The sequence below is a fragment of the Palaemon carinicauda genome, chromosome 14 (assembly GCF_036898095.1).
Source record: "Palaemon carinicauda isolate YSFRI2023 chromosome 14, ASM3689809v2, whole genome shotgun sequence".
Lineage (NCBI taxonomy): Eukaryota > Metazoa > Arthropoda > Malacostraca > Decapoda > Palaemonidae > Palaemon > Palaemon carinicauda.
Genome location: NC_090738.1, coordinates 120,501,180 through 120,522,665, shown reverse-complemented (window position 1 = coordinate 120,522,665; position 21,486 = coordinate 120,501,180). Strand labels below are relative to the sequence as shown.

Sequence of the window (21,486 nt, the reverse complement as noted above, 5' to 3'; positions counted from 1 at the left end):
TCCTTCAAAAGAGAAGCCGGCGGAAGCAGCCTCACCTCCTTCAGTTCCACAATTGTCAGGTGTTCCTCCTTCATGCTAAAGGGGGGGGGGGGGGTTGTTTGGTTATCCAGTGTCATCGCTTAGACAGAGCTTGTTCAGACACCCCATGCATGTGAAACATTAATCTGTACCAGAGAGAGGGGGTCAGGTTGGTTGCATGGTGTAATAATCTATGCCTGAAGCATCTATTCTCTCAATAAAGGTTGTCTCAAGGAATTGTTACTGGCAATCTAGGGAGACGGCTGCTTTCTTGTGCGTATCCATCTGACTGTGTCTAGGTTTGGTTCTGGTGTTACAGTTTTGCTAGGCCTCCTTACAAACTTTTTCTTATGCCTTTCCTTTGGATTTTGTACTTGAAGCAGTTTATAATATCCTTTGCATCTTGGGTGTGTGTTGACTAGATCTATGTTCTATTTAGTGATGGATCACTTTTTTATGCTGGCAAGATCTTATGTTCTGTCTAGTAATGTGTCTCTTTATGGTGGTCTACAATTTGGCTTTCCTTCACCTGATTTTTGGGCTAAAATTTGAGTCGTGGATTCTTTTGATATTGTTTTGCTGTAGTCTGGCTTGTCATCATCTTTGTCAGTGGGAAATCTCCTGCTGTCCAGTTTGAAATGCAAAGAGTTATCGTGAACAATAAAAATATTGGTACGAATCTAGCATTTTCCACCACACAAGCCATCATAAATCTCAGTTTTTGACAAAACAGTAATATTCTGCCCTATGTTGTTAATGGGCTCCAGGAGATGCGACATAAGTCAATTGTTTTACTTAAGTCAAAAATGCCCCCCTATAAAGTGACACATCTGTTCCCTATAATGACACCATAGATGACAAAGAATACTAGGGAATGTTCTATAGTAATATTAACATTTGTCATTCTACCTTAAAATTGGCCTCTCTCCTGCTTGCTGGAGACAAAAGAAGGGGGAGTGGGAAATGATGTACTACATTAGTTATTGGGGGAGGATGACAACAACAAATTGGTGGTTGATAATGACAGGGCTTCTATGAAAGGTTTCTTTGCTGTAACACCGGACATCGATCAGTGGTTCTTTGGTATCGGGATCAGGTGAAGATTAGTCTTTAGTTATTTTGACTTGACAAGGAGCTGATCCAAAGTGTGTTGGACAATGTTTCCCCTCCTTTTGTCGACAATTTTCCAACATGGAAGAAACAAATCTTTAACATCTTTAGAAATTTTTGCAAAACAATTGGGTATGGGATCCTGAGACTCAAAGATTGCCATACACTTGGATAAATGATGAAAAGTATGCTGCATGTCTGTAAGCTTAAAGTTCCTGAATTCTGGATTAGGTTAGATTTTTTTTTTTTCAAATTTATGTTGTCCCTATAACCCCAACATATCTTCGTTGGTTACTGGTTGCTTGTGGGCCTTAATTAAATAGTCAGAACCACCTTTTTTCTTCTCCTCAAGTTCATCACTAAAGAATACCAAGTTCTTTGATATGTTCTTCACCATTTCATAAAAACCTTTCATGATATTTTTTTTTTTTTATGTTTTTAAATGTTACATATTTGCTTTGCTATTGAGGAGTAGAGTTTACGTTGTTGTTTGTGGATTACATTTTTCCGGAGATTTAGGTTATAGCTGTATTTTAGTTACTATATTAATAGTTATATACAAAGAATACCATGATTATTTTCAGTGTTTTACTACTGTCCATTAATATACCCTTACCAAGTTGAATGTTTTACAATTTATGTACCTAATTGTCTTCTCAATTTTCAGAAATACCCATGGTCACTCATATTCATAATCTAAGGGTTGTTATAGAGCAAAACACAAGCCAATGAATACCTAAATATATTTCAGGCAAAAGGAGATCTTTGCAGAGGAGGATACCAGCGAAAGTGACCCGAGAGAAGTAGATGCTTCTAGCCACAACCTTAGCTACATTGGCATGGAAGGCAGTATTGGTTGTTTGGGTATGTTTCAAGGGAAATGCTCTCTCTGTCTCTCTCACTTCTATTTTATATTATTTTATGTTACTCTTGATTTTAGCATATGTCAAATGATTGTAGAATACAATTTTCTTAAATTATAATTTACAGTTAATGGAGCTGGACTAGCTATGGCCACCATGGATATTATTAAACTGCATGGAGGTTCTCCTGCCAACTTTTTGGATTTGGGTGGTGGTGTGAATGAAGCTCAAGTACAAGAAGCTCTCAGGATTGTCATATCAGGTAATATCTTGCATGTTTATTGATATAAAAGTTTCTTATTGTCTTATTCTGTTTTTGGTGTATGTCTGTTTTTGGAGTATGAGAGTTAAGAGTAAAACTGTAGTTTCTCGTAATTTCTTTGTAATGCGTTTTGCTCACTCCAGTAATTTAAAGCCTCCATATACAGCAGTGTTCAGAGATTATCAGCCAAAGATTTTCTGTAGGAAAATATAATTTCTATTGTCAAAGTTTTAAGTGTACACATTTTATCAGGCAAAATACACACTTATAGAGAGTACTGTATAATCAGTGCAAGCATTATACTATCATTTCAAGAAATCGTTAAGTATTGTTCATATAAGGTAGAAACTAGCTAACTCCCTTCCCCAGGTGTAGAATATGCACTGCTAATTTTTTGTGTGGAAAAATTTTTTGTGGAAATGGTCTTGCAAAAGATGAACACTATGTTATATCTTATATAAACCTTGAAATAAAAGAGCTACATATATAAAGTTATGATAGTAAATATGTTAACTTTGTACTTTGTAAATATGTTGACTTTGTACTTTATATATACTTAGAGTAATTACGTAACATGTAAATTATTATGACAACATCGCTGCATAAACGATATAGCAAACAGCTTGATGCTATTTAAAGGAATTTTTTAAGTATGATTAACATAGCCAATAAAAAAAAAATATTTCATGAACTTCTGTAAAAGTAATGAATTTTAATCAGATCATTGATATAACATCAACAGACACTCACACTTTCTCTGAGGAGTAAGTTTAGATTAATGATGTTTTTCCATAATCAGCAATAGATTAATGATGTTTTTCCATAATCAGCAATAGATTAATGATGTTTTTCCATAATCAGCAATAGATTAATGATGTTTTTCCATAATCAGCAATAGATTAATGATGTTTTTCCATAAACAGGAAATACTTTGCACTTTACAGCAAATAATTGCATTATATGAAATAAAACTTAGTTTAAACAAAATATCTCTAATTTGTATATTGTATACTGTATGCTGAAACATAAGTATCTCTAATTTGTATGTTGTATACTGTATGCTGAAATGAGTAAGGAAATTTACAGCATTGCTGGGAGTCATGCTAAGTTCTTGTAGTTATATTTTAATTTTATATGTATGGAAGTTAATGAACATTTATATTTTTTCACAGATTCAACAGTGAAAGCTCTTTTTGTTAATATATTTGGAGGAATAGTCAACTGTGCCACTATAGCATCAGGTCTTGTTAAGGTTTTCAGCTCAACAAATATAACTGTACCGACAATTGTAAGACTTGAAGGTAAGAATATTTTAAAGCTGAAATTTTTCATTAATATTTATAATGCTGGTGTAATAGGTACACAGTGATATAAGAAATATTGTCCAGGATGAAGCTTTTGATAAGTTTTATCTGTGAATTCAATTTTTTTTAAATTACCAACTGATAAACAAATATTTTTTATACGTGGCAGGTTCCCATGAAACTATTAGTTCCTTGAGGATATATTATAGCAATTTTCTATTTTTCAATATTAATCTTACCCGATGATCATGTAGCTGTCAACTCTGTTGCCCGACAGAAAAATCTAAGGTCGGGATACGCCAGCGATCGCTATACAGGTGGGGGTGTACACAACAGCGCCATCTGTCGAGTAGGTACTCAGGTACTTCTTGTCAACAAGAACTCAATTTTTCCTCTGTCGTGCCACCGGCAAGACCTACTTTGATACGCTGTTGTTTTTCACGATTTTGGTGATGTATTCGCTCTAGATTTTAGCTTTCGCTATTCAGGAACTGTTATCATTAGCTTATCAAGCTTTTTGATTAGATTTGGATTAATTGTTAATGAACTTTGCTAGATTTTGGATTTCCCCCTTGGCTAATTCAAGAATTCAAGATGTCTGACCATTCTCAAGTCCCTAAGTACAGGCAGTGTAGCGTTAGGGCTTGTTCTAGGCGTCTTCCGAAGGCCTCCATAGATCCTCACACCGTTTGTTCCAATTGTAGGGGTAAATCCTGTCAATTGGAAGATCGATGTGAGGAATGCGCTGGGCTTTCGGAATTCGATTTTAACGAATTCCTAAAGAATGCACGTAGGCTAGAGAAGGATAGGATCAGGAAGAGTTCTTCTCGCTCTTTTGATTTTTCCTCTCCCCATGCCCCTCAACCTACTCCTTCCCCTGTAGTGGTGACTCCCGACCCTGCTACTAGTGCTCAACCCTCCATGGCGGACATGATGCGTGCCATTCAGGCTCTTGGTGACAGAGTGGAGTCATTAGCTAATGACCGGAATCAACTTTTGGCCGATGTCAAAGAGTTGAAAGCGCAAAGTGCAGTGGGAAGTGTAGTGAGTGCAAGTGAAGTGAAAAGTGTCAGTGTCAGTGTTGCGCATGAGGGTACATCTGTTCGTGCCAGTCGTCCTCCCAGTCCGGGACCTCTTGCAAGCTCCCAAGCCCAGGGGAGAAGCAATGTCGAAGGACCAAAGGGTTCGACAGGCCTTGATCAGCGTACGGATGTACCCTCAGTGGTTGCGGACGTATCTGTCAGAGATCGTCCCATCCACAAACAGACGAATGAGCCCTATCATTCCTCGTCTGTGGAAGAAGTTTCTAGGAAGAAACGTTGGACCAAGGTCTCACGACCTCTCAAGCGTAAGGTCCCTTCCGAGCAAGTCCAACGGCCCAGGTGTAGCCACTGGGTCAGTTCGGACTCGCCGCAGTCTTCCGAAGACTGCACACCTCCCAAGAGAGGTAGAGTGGTTCCGCAGCAGGCAACTACTCCGTCTGTTGCCGCACCAACCACGGTAGACCCTAAGTGGTCCATGCTGCAGACTATGCAGTCTCAGCTTGCTTCCTTCATGCAGGAGTATCGTGCTGAGAAGGTTGACACTGCACCTGTTAACCTACAACCTGCCACGGTTGTGCGCTCAGCAGATACTGCGGCTGCCTGCTCCCACACTCCACCTGTGAGAGCTCCACCACCGATGCGCAGTCGACCCTGCCAGACGCATGTTCATGCTGCACCCTCCGTTGACATGCGTGAGCTACCGCATCAGCAGTGGGAAGGTGCTGTCAAGCTGCCGTGTTTTGACGCAATGCGGCATGCTCCGCAACCCATGCGGCATGCTCCGCAACCCACGGCAGTCCCTCCCACGCACCAGCACTCCGCTTTTGTTGTTGCCAGCTCGCAGACTGACCAGCAGCGGCATGATGTTGGATCCGGTGCAGCTACGCATGCACCCGTGCTGCCGGATTCAGCCGTTCAGCTTTCTGCTCCACCTTTGCCACTTCCTCCTCAGCTTTCGGATGATGGAGTATCTGATGACGACGAAGCTGCGCATTTGGACGATCCGCACTCCGACATTGAAGAACCTAAGTCTACGCCTCCCTCCTTAGACTTTAGGAAAGTCCTTGCACTGTTTAGGGAACTGTATCCGGAACAGTTTGTGTCTGCAACCCCGCGCTCACCTCCCTCCGAGTTCGCTTTAGGCATGCAGTCAGCAGCTCCTGCCTTCACGAAACTCGTACTCGCGCGCTCATCCAAGAGAGCTTTGAGGGTACTGGGAGAGTGGTTGCAGTCCAAGAAGCAACTGGGGAAGACTGCCTTCATCTTTCCGCCTACCAAGCTTGCTTCCAAATCTAGCGTCTGGTATGCCACGGGAGAGGAACCCGGCTTGGGAGTTCCTGCCTCTGCCCAGGGCGACTTCTCAAGTCTGGTTGACTCTCCCCGCAGGCTGGCTATGAGACGATCTAAGATTTGCTGGTCCTTTTCTGACATGGACCATCTGTTGAAGGGAGTTTTTCGTGCTTTTGAGATCTTCAACTTCCTCGACTGGTGTTTGGGAGCGTTAAGCAGAAAGACTTCCCCTTCGGATAAGGACTCTGCCATGCTTATCATGTCTAGCATGGACAAAGCCATTCGGGATGGGTCTGGTGAGCTTGCGGCTTCGTACGTGTCTGGAGTGCTTAAGAAGAGAGATCATCTTTGCTCCTTCTTATCTGCGGGGATCACACCATGCCAGAAGTCGGAGTTGATGTTTGCTCCGCTTTCCAAGTGTCTCTTTCCGGAAGAGCTGATCAAGGGGATTGCTGCCTCGTTGATCCAGAAGGATACCCATGACCTAGTGGCTTCTTCCGCACGTAAAGTCTCTTTACCTTCCGTGCCTAGACCTAGGATGGACACACCAGCATCTAGGTTCATCCCGCCCTTTCGTGGCAGAACCTCCAGCAGAGGAGGTACCCGTGCCGACAGTCATCGTGGCAAAAAGAAGAAGGGTTCCAAGTCCTCAAAAGGCAGAATCTGACTGCCTTCCTCTCCAGACAGCAGTGGGAGCCAGGCTCAAGAACTACTGGCAGGCTTGGGAGAGCAGAGGTGCAGACGCTCAGTCTGTGAAGTTGCTAAGAGAGGGGTACAGGATTCCGTTCTGGCGCAATCCCCCTCTAGCAACTACTCCCATCAACCTCTCTCCCAACTACAAGGAGGAGGACAAGAGGCTAGCTTTGCAGCAAGAGGTGTCTCTCTTGCTACAAAAGGGAGCGGTAGTCATAGTCCGGGACCATCAATCCCCGGGCTTCTACAACCGTCTCTTCCTGGTAGCGAAGAAAACAGGAGGCTGGAGACCGGTGCTGGACGTCAGTGCTCTCAATGCTTTTGTCACCAAGCAGACGTTCACAATGGAGACGACGAAGTCGGTGCTAGCATCGGTCAGGAAGGAAGACTGGATGGTCTCGTTGGACCTAAAAGACGCGTACTTTCATGTCCCCGTCCATCCAGACTCCCAACCTTTCCTAAGGTTCATCTTTGGAAAGGTCGTGTACCAGTTCCAAGCCCTGTGCTTTGGCCTAAGCACGGCACCTCTTGTGTTTACCAAACTGATGAGGAATATTGCCAAATTCCTTCACTTGGCAGACATCAGAGCCTTCCTCTATTTGGACGACTGGCTTTTAAGAGCTCCGTCAAGTCGTCGCTGTCTGGAGAATCTCAGATGGACTATGGATCTGACCAAGGAATTGGGTCTCCTGGTCAATATAGAGAAGTCCCAACTCGTCCCATCCCAAACCATTGTCTATCTAGGTATGGAGATTCAGAGTCGAGCTTTTCGGGCTTTTCCGTCGGCCCCCAGGATCAGTCAAGCCCAAGAATGCATCCAGAGCATGCTGAGAAGGATTGATTGATTGATTGATTGAAAGTTTTCTGGCATGAACCGATGTTCAGTCAGGCAGTGGATGAGTCTAACAGGGACACTTTCATCGCTGGCCCAGTTCATCGAGTTAGGGAGACTCCACCTCCGCCCCCTTCAGTATCATCTAGCTACTCACTGGAGAAAGGACATGACGCTAGAAGCGGTCTCAGTTCCTATATCCGAAGAGATGAGGTCTGCACTGACGTGGTGGAAGAACAGCATTCTTCTCAAGGAAGGTCTACCATTGGCTGTTCAGACCCCCGACCACCTGCTCTTCTCGGACGCATCGGACACGGGCTGGGGTGCGACACTGGACGGACGGGAATGCTCGGGCACGTGGAATCAGGAGCAAAGAACACTTCTCATCAACTGCAAGGAGCTATTGGCAGTTCATCTGGCCTTGAGAAACTTCAAGTCCCTCCTTCTAGGCAAGGTGGTGGAGGTCAACTCCGACAACACCACAGCCTTGGCGTACATCAAGCAAGGGGGACTCATTCGAGGAAGTTGTTCGAGATCGCAAGGGACCTCCTCACTTGGTCAAGAGATCGAAAGATTTCGCTGGTAACGAGGTTCATTCAAGGCGACATGAATGTCATGGCAGATCGCCTCAGCCGGAAGGGTCAGGTCATCCCCACAGAGTGGACCCTTCACAAGAATGTTTGCAGCAGACTATGGGCCCTGTGGGGTCAGCCCACCATAGATCTATTCGCTACCTCGATGACCAAGAGGCTCCCGATTTATTGTTCACCGATTCCGGACCCAGCAGCAGTTCACGTAGATGCCTTTCTTCTGGATTGGTCCCATCTAGACCTGTATGCGTTCCCTCCGTTCAAGATTGTCAACAAGGTACTGCAGAAGTTCGCCTCTCACGAAGGGACACGGTTGACGTTGGTTGCTCCCCTCTGGCCCGCGAGAGAATGGTTCACCGAGGTACTGCAATGGCTAATGGACGTTCCCAGGACTCTTCCTCTAAGAGTGGACCTTCTGCGTCAGCCGCACGTAAAGAAGGTACACCCGAGCGTCCACGCTCTTCGTCTGACTGCCTTCAGACTATCGAAAGACTCTCAAGAGCTAGAGGCTTTTCGAAGGAGGCAGCCAGAGCGATTGCCAGAGCAAGGAGGACATCCACTCTCAAGGTCTACCAGTCAAAATGGGAAGTCTTCCGAAGCTGGTGCAAGGCGAATGCAGTTTCCTCAACCAGTACCTCTGTAACGCAGATAGCTGACTTCCTTTTACATCTAAGGAATGTAAGATCCCTATCAGCTCCTACGATCAAAGGTTACAGAAGCATGTTGGCAGCAGTCTTCCGCCACAGAGGCTTAGATCTTTCCACCAACAAAGATCTACAGGACCTCCTTAAGTCTTTTGAGACCTCAAAGGAGCGTTGGTTAGCCACACCAGGCTGGAACCTAGACGTGGTTTTAAGGTTCCTGATGTCAGCAAGGTTCGAACCGCTTCAATCAGCCTCTTTTAAGGATCTCACATTAAAGACTCTTTTCCTCGTTTGCTTAGCAACAGCTAAAAGAGTCGGTGAGATTCACGCCTTCAGCAGGAACATAGGTTTTACATCTGAAACGGCTACATGTTCCTTGCAGCTTGGTTTTTTAGCTAAAAACGAGCTTCCTTCTCGTTCTTGGCCCAAGTCGTTCGAGATCCCAAGCCTGTCCAACTTGGTTGGTAACGAACAAGAGAGAGTACTTTGCCCAGTAAGAGCTCTTAAGTACTATTTAAGACGTACAAAGCCATTACGAGGACAATCAGAAGCTTTATGGTGTTCTATCAAGAAACCTGCTTTACCGATGTCTAAGAACGCAGTTTCTTATTACATCAGGCTTTTGATTAGAGAGGCCCATTCTCATCTGAAGGAAGAAGACCATGCTTTGCTGAAGGTAAGGACACATGAAGTTAGAGCTGTCGCTACTTCAGTGGCCTTCAAACAGAACTGTTCTCTGCAGAGTGTTATGGATGCAACCTATTGGAGAAGCAAGTCAGTGTTCGCATCATTTTACCTCAAAGATGTCCAGTCTCTTTACGAGAACTGCTACACCCTGGGACCATTCGTAGCAGCGAGTGCAGTAGTAGGTGAGGGCTCAACCACTACATTCCCATAACCTTTTTTAATCTTTCTCTTGAAATGCTTTTTATTGTTGTTTTTTGGGTTGTACGGACGGCTAAGAAGCCTTCCGCATCCTGGTTGATTTGGCGGGTGGTCAAATTCTTTCTTGAGAAGCGCCTAGATTAGAGGTTGTGATGAGGTCCTTTAGTATGGGTTGCAGCCCTTCATACTTCAGCACCTAGGAGTCGCTCAGCATCCTAAGAGGATCGCTAGGCTCAGTAAGGAAGACGTACTTAAAAAGGCAGAGTAATGGTTCAAGTCAACTTCCTTACCAGGTACTTATTTATTTTATGTTTGTTATTTTGAATAACTGATAAAATGAAATACGGGATACTTAGCTTCTATTGTTAACATGTATGCTGGTCTCCACCCACCCCCCTGGGTGTGAATCAGCTACATGATCATCGGGTAAGATTAATATTGAAAAATGTTATTTTCCTTAGTAAAATAAATTTTTGAATATACTTACCCGATGATCATGAATTTAAGGACCCTCCCTTCCTCCCCATAGAGAACCAGTGGACCGAGGAGAAAATTGAGTTCTTGTTGACAAGAAGTACCTGAGTACCTACTCGACAGATGGCGCTGTTGTGTACACCCCCACCTGTATAGCGATCGCTGGCGTATCCCGACCTTAGATTTTTCTGTCGGGCAACAGAGTTGACAGCTACATGATCATCGGGTAAGTATATTCAAAAATTTATTTTACTAAGGAAAATAACATTTCATAGGAAAAATGCGAGATGTGCAGAATTATTATTATTATTTTACAAATTTCCGCTACATACACGTTTATTTGAGGATCACAGTTGAAATATATTATTAGTGCAAACTCGCTTCTTTTAAACGTGAATATTTGTTTAATTTCAGGTACCAATGTGGTTGAGGCCAGGCACATTCTTCAAGAATCTGGCTGCAATCTCTCTGTTACAAGTGATTTTGAAGAGGCTGCTAAGAAAGTTGTAGCGAAAGTAAACTAACTTCATTTGTGGTGTAAATTTGTTGTTGTAAATAATGATCCTCAATTAAAAGTTGGAAATACAGAACAAGTGAGTAGTATTTATGGGTACATATTTTCACTTTCAGTAGATAATACTAGTGGTTATTGTCCCGGAGTTTTGAGTTAAATGACAAGAATTGTACAATATTTTTTCAAGTGTTCTTAATGCATAAATTCCCTCACATTACTACCTAACTGAATGTTCAATTGCCCTTATGACAGATGATAACATATTATTGTCATAAACAAAGTTTGCAAGTTATTTGAACTTTATTTTTAATAGGTTACAGGGATGAAAGGACTTTGAATAGATATGAATTATATTTTTCTTGCAACATATCACTTGTGCCTACTTTTTTTACTTATAACATTGATCTTGTAAGCTCAAGCTGCAAACATTGAAAATTAGATTTATATATTGGAATTATTTTCCCTGATGACTATAAATCAATTTAACAGTTCTTGGCTTGAATGTTGATTGGTCATGACATCCTGCAATCAATTGTTGAAGGAAATAACATATACAGTATTCACTACAATTTTTTTTTTCAAGTGTACTTGGTAACAAGGATTAGTTTGATATGCTGTTGAATGTGGCCCTAGCATTTTATTTTGTTGAAATTATCACTGCGGAGGGTTAAACTAATTTGTTTAGATGTAGAAATGTGTTGTTATGGGATGTCATATGTGTGCCACCGAAATGGTAACAATTACCAAAAGATTGAGGATATTTTTAATGTTTATGCAAATCTTCACTTCAGTTTTACAAAACTAAGGACCAGCTGCTCTTGCATTAGAATTTATTTAAGATGTTATGTTTTCTCAAATTTTACCAAGTGTTTTCCTAGGTTTGTTTAATTAAATTGTTATTTGTATTGCTTAAGTTAAATCATCAGGTCATATGATCACTAGGTACTGCCATTTTTATATCCAAAGGTGGTGATAAGACTGCATATTATTTTTTGTTACTTTTTAGACATAATAAATGATTCAGGGAATGGTTGCAATAAGTTAAATCCAAGACATACAACTGCTTCATAAATGTTGGCTGATGGATATTTTTAATAGATTTTATATTGCTGTTATGGATATTCTCAATACACATACTAGTGGGATATTTGTTGGGTATCTGATAATGAACTGCAATTTGCTAACAAACTCATTCCATTTAATGTATTTTGGTAAAAGAGAACACTTGCATAGTTGTTGCTAATAAATATTTTTATATCATTGCTGTTTTTATACTTTCCTTGCCCTTGTACTGAATTATATGTTTTGCCTCCATACGTAGTTCTTAAGATTGTTTAGCAAATGAAAATCCATCAATTTTAATTGGCTGTACAGTATGTGCATTGTCAAACTCCCAAGCCACTCAGACTTTATGAAGTCTTGAACTTGAATGGTTGAAAGCTCCTTTTCATGCCATAGCCTCTGTACCATGGTCTTCCACTGTCTTGGGTTAGAGTTCTCTTGATTGAGGGTACACTTGAGCACACTATACTATCTTATTTCTCTTCCTCATGTTATGTTAATTTTTTATAGTTTATATTAGAGATATATATTTTGATGTTGCTATTCCTCTTAAAATATTTTTTGTTCCAACACAGAGACTTACCTCGAACTACTTTCTTAGGAAGTACCTGGAATCTCCTCTCAACCGACCAGAGTTTTTTTGTAGTCTACCCTACTTCCGTTTTCTATGAGGACTAACCCAGTCGTAAGGAGAACGTGCCCTGAGGCTAGTCCCGAGCCAGGTCGCGTGTTAGCTTGGGTCTCGCTCCAGTATGTTCTCTGGTCACGTCGTGATACTATCCCGTCGCTCTCCATTCTCTGTGTGACCCTTTGTGTCCCCAACTCGTGTGTTCCAAGTGGTTCCCGCGTAGTATCTCTGTGCTTTCCCTTGTGTTCTCGCGTGTTCGCTCGTGTGTTCGCGTGATTCCCTTGTGCTTTCCCAAGTGTATTCCTTATCCTTTCCCTGCGTTCCTGTGTCTTGCGGTATTGTGTTGTGATGGAGCAGACCCGCCGTTGTCCTGGGCCTAGAGCCGGGAAGTCGTGTGGAGCGTTTTTATCCAAGCCGGAGGTTGACACGCATTCCCTTTGCTCTTCCTGTAGGGGTAAAGTGTGCTCGCCGGCAGATACGTGCCCGGAGTGTGTCTTGGAGTGAGATCCAGTGGGTTCGTTTTAGTACGAAGAAGAAGTCCACTAAACGATACCCCAGGAAGGCGAGCATCTCTTCGCCCTTGACGTCGCCCGGTGGGAGGTCTGATGATGTTTCTGTTCCTTCTTCCCCTACCCAGAGTAGGGGACGAGGTAAGTCCGTTGCGGGGAAGCTGCCGATTGCTCTTCCCAAGGAGTCTAATCTTCGTGATGTGGGGGTTGCTGAATCTTCACAGGTAAGTGGGGGGCCTGAAAGTGCTTTTTCTGGGGGTCTTGGAGACACTGCCCTTGTGCATGGGGGGCACGTCTCCTCCGATGACCCCATGTGGAGTAATAATGTCGACGGTAGCGGAGCCCTTTGGATGGAAGCTCCCGAAAACTCCGGGTAGGTCCCCGTTGAAGATGGAAGATGGCCTGGATTCCTGGTTCCCCAGCGTGGTGCGGCCGACCTCCCTTCCAGCCCCTCTGTCGGCGGTTCCTGACATGTTTTTGCAACCTTCGACCTCCGGGACTTAGCAGTTCACGAAGGCCTCCGTTACCCATGCGTCTGCCCGTTGGTCGGGTTATGCAGAATTGTCGGAGTCTTCGGCGGCCGGCTCATCGTTCTCTTCGGAGGGAGAAGCGAGGAGGAGGCGCCGTCGGAGGAGGGAGAGATCCAGGAGCAGGCACTCCCGTTCGAGGTCGAGGTTTAGTAGAAGACGTTCCAGGTCCCCGAGGATGAAGTACAGGAGGAGTAGGTCCCCCAAAGGAGAATGGGTCTTCGTCCCCCGCAGGAGGGTCGAGGACTTCACCGCTTTCCCGCGTTCTCCAAGTCGGCGGTCCAGTGACGGCTCTCCACGGAGGCCCTCTGCCAGCCATAAGTTTGACCCTCGTAAGGGCCAGAGCGAGAAGACCTCTTCAGATAGGCGTAAGACCGTGAAACTTCCGACTCAACCCGCACAGCGGAGGGAGTCGCATTTTCGGACGGGCAGCCTCGTCGAGTCAGCACAGTTGACTCGACCAATGGACTCGCAGGGACGACTTCCACCGTCGGGCAAGCCCACGGAAGTCTCACCCTCTTTGTCCAAGGATATGTTACGGACGGAAGTCCTCGCCGACACGGCAGTACCCGTCCCAGGACCCAGGTCTAGTGCGGAGGTGCCCGTCGGCACAGACCCTTACCACCACAGGGAGGTGCCTGTCGAGTCAGAACCCCAGCGACAGACGGGGGTGCCCGTCGGACCATCGCCTCAGCTTCAGACGGAGGGAGTTGTTGGCGACGGTGAAGGTTCCCCAACCGAGGATTCGGCCTATCGGAAGGTGATAGGCCTCATACGGAGGCATCACAGGATCGAGGAGCCTGTTCCCTCCGACGAAGATACCTGGCGTTCCAGTCTCAATCGTCTTATGGAGGCCCCTGTGCAGCAGAAACCCTCCTTAGCGCTGCCTGTGGCCAGGGACGTGGTTCTGGGGCGTTCGCACGTGGACAAGGTTGTGGCGGGCAATGCCGAAGCCCCCAAATCCCAGAGTTCCTCAAAATTACTCCAAGGACTAAGGTCCCAGAGCAGGTTTTTTATGTTCGAGGTAAGTCTCTGTGTTGGAACAAATCACAAATTTTAAGTAATTTGTATTTTTCCTAACATACTTACCGAGAACTACTTTCGGGTAATGGCCCTCCCTTCCTTCCCCGAGTGCCTTACTGACCCTTAAGACATTTTGTACCATCCAGGAACTTACTGAGGAGCGAGACCCAAGCTAACACGCGACCTGGCTTGGGACTAGCCTCAGGGCACGTTCTCCTTACGACTGGGTTAGTCCTCATAGAAAACGGAAGTAGGGTAGACTACACAAAACTCTGGTTGGTTGAGAGAAGATTCCAGGTACCTCCTAAGAAAGTAGTTCGAGGTAAGTATGTTAGGAAAAATACAAATTACTTAAAATTTGTGATATTTTCCTCTTCCTTTCCTCACTGGACTATTTTCCCTGTTGGGGCCCTTGGGCTTATAGCATCCTGCTTTTCCAACTAGGGTTGTAGCTTAGCAAGTAATAATGATAATAATACTCCTCTAACCAATTGATAGTTGGTGAAGGCCTTCTTCAAATGTTATAAAAGTATGAAAGCATAAAATTTATGTACTGTATAGTAGTACAGTAATTTCTCTTCTTACTAGTCTACAGACAGCTGCTCCACTAGTTTCTGCACACTTGGCTGCTGTGTTGCCTCAGCTTTGGAGGTACTTTCTCCCTATGTTTATGTAATTTCTTCTTTGTTAATATACTAGCAGCATCTGGTACACTTGATAATGCTCATCGCTTCCTATGCCCTTAATTCAGTTCTGATGGTTATACTGTAATGTCTTTTATCTGCATTTGTATCTCTGCACTGACTATGTGCTTAGCAGTTCTAATGGTGGCAGTTACTCGGTCTGTTCTAATGGTGGCAGTTACTCGGTCTGTTCTAATGGTGGCAGTTACTCGGTCTGTTCTAATGGTGGCAGTTACTCGGCCTGTTCTAATGGTGGCAGTTACTCTGTCTGTTCTAATGGTGGCAGTTACTCTGCCTGTTCTAATGGTACCTTCAATAGTTAGTTTAGTTCATGTTGTACCCAAATTTTTTTCGATGTCCACTTGCAGGTTAGATTCTGTAGCTGTCAATTTTCAGCTAATTTTTTATCAGTCTATATTTTTCGAGTTTGTTAGACTGAAAAAATGGGTGACTGGAACCTGTTACTAATACCAGGAAATCTGTTCATCTCCAATGCTGCTATGGCTGAGGTTACTCCTCATACAGTTGTTGGTTCCCTGGGATTTAACCTTTGACTTTACTTCCCCTTACAGTTGTTATTCCAATAGTTTTTGCTACTGCATCCTTCTGATAGAACATATCCCTCTTTCATTTATAGTTATTTCGATAGTACTGGTGGAGGTATAAATTTTATCCAAACAATTTACTCCAAGGTACTTCATTCAAGTCACTCCAATTAAAATCTATGACAATCTCAAGTTGTTCCAATTGACAGAAGTTGCAAGACCTCAAATCCGATAGGGCTGAATATTAAATTCTATGATGATTGTGAACTTGTTCCTGCCAACACCTTGGCTCAAGAGGAAAGCTTCTGATAATACCCTATTCTAGGTAAAAGTTCCTGCTATAGGAAAGCAGCCATTTAAATCCTCTTCACGGGAAAAGATTTTCTACCCCAGGTCAGCTATTCCATGTCAACAAAAAGAATATATGCTGTAGCTTGTGAGCTCTCTGCTGCATGGGGCCTATATCTAGAAGTCTGGAGGTTCTTGTTCCTTATTCTTGTGATCCCTTTTCTTCTGCTCAAGTCACTATAAAGAAGGCTCTTTTTTAACTTCCAAATGAATGTTGTTTGCTTGGAAATATGGAAATAAACTATATATGAGAAGAAAACAAATATAAAATATCTTTCATCAGTAACATCGTTAAATAGATCTGTTATATAAACTATGAAGAGAGACTTACGACAGCATGTTCAACATAAATCATTGGGAGCTTATTGAATAGTCTCGAGGCTGTGTAGAAGGAATTATGTAGTTGTCATGGGTGACTTAAATGCTAGAGTGGGCGCTGGAGAGGTAGGGGTCGTCATTGGGAAGTATGGCGTACCATGTGAAAATGAGAGTGGTGAGAGACTGGTTGATATGATTGATGAGCAAGAGATGGTGACAAGTTCTAGCTTTTTCAAAAAGAAAGATAAAAACAAGTATACATGGGTAAGAGTGGTAGGAAGGGCTTTAATGGATTATGTGTTGATAACTGGAAGAATGTTTGGAAGATTAAAAGGCGTGCACGTGTTTAGGGGTACGGCTAAAGGTAAAAATTGAATATCAAGAAAGGTTGAAAATGACATATGACAGGGTGAAAGTGAGAGAAACTGTAATTTAGAGGCGTGGAAGTTAGTAAAAGAAAATTTTGTTGTGATTACAAGTGATGTGTGTGGCAAGAAGATTGTAGGAGGCAGCATGAGGAAGGGTAGTGAATGGTGGAATGAAGGAGCGAGGGTAAAAGTGGAAGAGAAAAAGAGGGTATTTGAAGAATGGCTGCGGAGTAATAGTGTAGAGAAGTATGAAAGATATAGGAGAGAAAAATGTGCAAGTAAAACGCAAGGTGACTGAGGCAAAGAGGGCAGCTAACCTGAGATGGGGTCAGGGATTGGGTTGTTCATACATACATACATACATATACCAAGGCACTTCCCCCAATTTTGGGGGGTAGCCAACATCAACAAATGAAACAAAACAAAAATATGAAGAGAATAAAAAGAAGTTTTGGAAAGAAGTGAAGAGAGTAAGGACGGCTGGTTCAAGAATTTAAGAGACAGTGAAAGATGGAAATGGAAGGTTGTTAAAAGGAGAGGAGGCAAGGAAAAGGTGGGAGGAATATTTTGAAAGTTTACTGAATGTTAAGGATAATAGGGAGGCAGATACTGTATAATTGCTGTTGCAGGTGTTGAGGTGCCAGTGATGGGAGATGAGAATGAGAGAGAGAGATTACAAAAGAGGAAGTGAGGAGAGCACTAGATGAAACGAGAGTAGGAAAAGCACCTGGTATGGATGGTGTGAGAACAGATGTTAAAGGAAGGGGGTAAGACTGTACTTGAATTGTTGTTGAGATTGTTTAATATGTGTTTTATGTTGTCAATGGTACCAGTAGATAGGGTTTGTGTGTGTATTGTACCACTATATAAGGGTAAGGGAGATGTGCATGAGTGTTGTAATTCAAGAGGTATTAGTTTGTTGAGTGTAGTTGGAAAAGTGTATGGTAGAGTAATGATTAATAGGATTAAGGATAAAACAGAGAATGCAATCTTAGAAGTACAGGGTGGTTTTAGAAGAGGTAGGGGATGTATGAATCAGATTTTTACAATTAAGCAGATATGCGAAAATATTTAGCAAAAGGTAAGGAGGTGTATGTTGCGTTTATGGATCTGGAGAAAGCGTATGATAGAGTTGATAGGGAAGCGATGTGGAATGTGATGAGGTTATGTGGCATTGGTGGAAGGTTGTTACAAGCAGCGAAAAGTTTCTACAAAGGTAGTAAAGCGTGTGTTAGGATAGGAAATGAAGTGCGCGATTGGTTTCCAGTGAGAGTGGGGCTGAGACAGGGATGCATGATGTCACCATGGTTGTTTAACTTGTATGTTGATGGAGTGGTGAGAGGTGAATGCTCAAGTACTTGGACGAGGATTGAAACTGATAAGACGAGAATGATTATGAATGGGAGGTAAATCAGTTGTTGTTTGTGGATGATACTGTACTGGTTGCAGACCCGGAAGAGAAGCTTGGCAGTTAGTGACAGAATTAGGAAGGGTATGTGAGAGAAGGCAGTTGAGAGTTAATGTGGGTAAGAGTAAGGTTATGAGATGTACGAGAAGGGAAGGTGGTGCAAGGTTGAATATCATGTTAAATGTAGAGTTACTTGAGGAAGTAGATCAGTTTAAGTACTTGGGGTCTGTTGTTGCAGCCAATGGTGGAGTGAAAGCAGATGTACATCAGAGAGTGAATGAAGGATGCAAAGTGTTGGGGGAAGTGAAGGGAGTGGTAAAGAATAGAGGGTTAGGCATGAATGTAAAGAGAGTTCTGTATGAGAAAGTGATTGTACCAACTGCGATATATGGATCGGAGTTGTGGGGAATGAAAGTGATGGAGAGACAGAAATTGAATGTGTTTGAGATGAAGTGTCTGAGGAGTATGGCTGGGGTATCTCGAGTAGATAGAGTTAGGAACGAAGTAGTGAGGCTGAGAACGGGTGTAGGAAATGATTTAGCAGCTAGAGAGGATATGAATGTGTTGAGGTGGTTTGGCCATGTTGAGAGAATGGAAAATAGCTGTCTGCTAAAGAAGGAGATGAATGCAAGAGTTGATGGGAGAAGTAAAAGAGGAAGATCAAGGTTTGGGTGGATGGAAGGAGTGAAGAAAGCTCTAGGTGATAGGAGGATAGATGTGAGAGAGACAAGGGAGCATGCTAGAAATAGAAATGAATGGCGAGCGATTGTGACGCAGTTCCGGTAGGCCCTGCTACTTCCTCCGGTAGCCTTGGATGACCTCGGAGGTAGCAGCAGTAGGGGATTCAGCTTTTGAAGCAGGGAAGGTGGGCTGTGGCACCCTAGAGTTCCTCGTCAGGCTGGGAGGAGCGTAGAGAGGAAAGATCCCCTTCCTCATTTGTTTGATGTCGGCTATCCCCCAAAATTGGGCGAAGTGCCTTGGTATATAGATTGATAGAGCCTACAGTAGACCGCTTGATTGGGAAGATCATTGTATAATCTGGTCATAGCCAGAATAAACTTCTTGAATACTGTGTAGTGTTGAGCCTTATGATGAAGGCAAGATTTTTAGAATTAACTACATACCTAGTACTGCGTACAGGATGGTATAATTTGATAAAATCTGAATGCAAAATCATGAAAAATCTTAAGCAGCATGCATAAAGAATTAACTAAATGACGGTGCTAGAGATTAATACCATGATCAGGAATAATAAATTTGATAGACCACGAGTTTTTGTCCAACAAATTAAAATGACTCAGCACCCTAAGACAAAAGAGAACAATACTCGAAACAAAGTATTATAAAACATTTCTTCAAAATAGATTGATTACCAAAAAAAAGCCAATGTTTTTTTTTTTGTAATTGCAGAAGAAAGAGACCGAATGTGTTTCTCGAAAATAAATTTGCTATCAAGAATCACACCTAAAATTTTAAGAGTTGAAAAAGTTAAAGAAACATTATCAATGCAGAGATCTGGATGTTGAGGAGCCACTGTCCTCGACCTACTTAGACTTTTTGAATTTTGTTAGGGTTCAACTTCATGCCCCATAATTTTCACCAAGCAATAACTTTAGGTAGATCTCTATTAATGAATTTAGCAACCCCAGATGCTAAATGGAATTGAAGCAATGAGTGACATCATCTGCATATACGATGAGCTTGTTTTCTAGGCCAAACCACGCATCAGGTGTATAAAGTATGAAAAGTATACTCACTATGGTACCATGACCATCAACAACAATCTATTACTTCAAAATTCATTAATGATGCTAAGAAATAACTCACCTACACCCAACTATGAGTTTGAAAACAAGGGCCTCTTCATTAACACGGTCAAAGGCAGCACTGGAGTCAAGGCCAATTGTACAAACTTCCTGACCAAATCAAGGGATTTCTGTACAGCACTGGAGTCAAGGCCAATTGTACAAACTTCCTGACCAAATCAAGGGATTTCTGTACAGCACTGTAATTTGTAACTAGGGGATTCCATACTCCAAGGCCTGCACAAAAGCTAATTGTAAACTAGGTAACCTACTATTACCTTCAGAATACTTACAGTTTCCTAATAAATTAACGCTACCAATTTTCCAACAAGCAAAAAAAGAATCTCTAATTGCTACCTTGCTGATATGATCAGCCAACTTTAGAGTTAAGAAATGAACGATCTTCATAAAAACAAAGGAAATAATACCATTTGGGCCTGCACCTCCATAAGCATAAAGATCCTTTTAAGTGTGTTTTAATTTCAAGGGACCAACAAGTTAAAGAAGTTACTTTAGCCTCGGGAAAACAGGAAAGACGAAGATCAAGTTTCTTATAACTCTGTTTACTAACAAAGACAACAGCCAAAAAGATTACCTTTTTCTTTAGACAGTGAGTGACAGCCATCTGATTTAAGTAAAGGAGGAACTGTCAAGTTCACCGAAGAGGGAAGATTTATGGTAGCCCACCACTAATATTCCAGGGTTGTAAAAGAAAGGGTTTTTTATGGTTAAATTGTATTCCTCAATTGAAGCATAAACTCTCTGAGCAAAAGCTTTTAGCTGAGTGCTGTATAGTCATTTAAAGTTATATCTGATGTTACCCTTCCAAAGATGATAGGCCTCCTGCTTCTCCAAATAAGCACATCGACAATCATCACTGAACCAGAGTTTGTCTTTTACTCTGTATTTTACCACACGAGAATTGATATGCCTATCAACTATGTTGATCAGATTCTTATTCAAGAGAACAACAGGCTCAACAATTTTATACAAGTATGAAAAATCAAAATGCAAGAGATTGTTTAAAATTCCATTCCAGTATGTTGGTGATTTCATACAGTAATAAATCAATAATTCAAATTTCATTATAAAGATTGATTTCATGTAGGCTACATTAAATACTCAATAAACAAGATAATCAACATCATTATCTCAAATATCAGCATGGTATTTCTGGCGCAGAATTACGAATTTTGAGCAGCACACCAGAACGTGCACAGAAAAAATTAATCTGTCACAATGAGCACACAGTTGGTACAGTATATTAAAAATATACTGTATATTGAAGGAACAATAGCAGAGTACAGTATAGCAAAATTATAATATCTTCTTGTGATTCTTAGTTTGGAATTTATTACTTTACTGTCTAAAAATACCAAATTGTAAAATTAACATCAATTAGACTAGACTATAATAAATCTAGAAATGAAACTATATCTGAATATGCTATTTAAACGGCTAATGATTAAAAATTTATAATTTTATTAAAATTTCCATTACCTACGGTATCCATTTCATTTGTTTCAAATTGTTACCAGGCTGAAATTATCTTGATTAAAATTAGAATGAAGTGATTTTCGGTTCTTATATGGTTAATCCTTGTCAGCGAGAATGTTGTGGACAATGATGATGGAAACTGCGTAAGTAGGCTAATTGGTTAGTAAAATAAAACAAGATGCCACAACTGACATTGAGGACGAAGGCAAGGATATGAAAGATAAATAGTCGTGGAATAACACC

The 21,486-nt window shown here is 42.2% G+C and overlaps 1 protein-coding gene across 1 annotated transcript in view; it reads left to right on the top strand.

The window, feature by feature from the left end:
* The window catches only part of ScsbetaG (Succinyl-coenzyme A synthetase beta subunit, GDP-forming), a 45,493-nt gene extending 33,711 nt beyond the window's left edge, over positions 1 to 11,782 (top strand). The window contains exons 7-10 of the mRNA XM_068387288.1: positions 1,880 to 1,992; positions 2,119 to 2,253; positions 3,426 to 3,554; positions 10,423 to 11,782. Of these exons, the coding sequence (XP_068243389.1) occupies positions 1,880 to 1,992; positions 2,119 to 2,253; positions 3,426 to 3,554; positions 10,423 to 10,532 (487 nt within the window). The 3' untranslated portion in view covers positions 10,533 to 11,782. The remainder of the gene's footprint in view (positions 1 to 1,879; positions 1,993 to 2,118; positions 2,254 to 3,425; positions 3,555 to 10,422) is intronic.
* Positions 11,783 to 21,486: the final 9,704 nt, after the last annotated feature.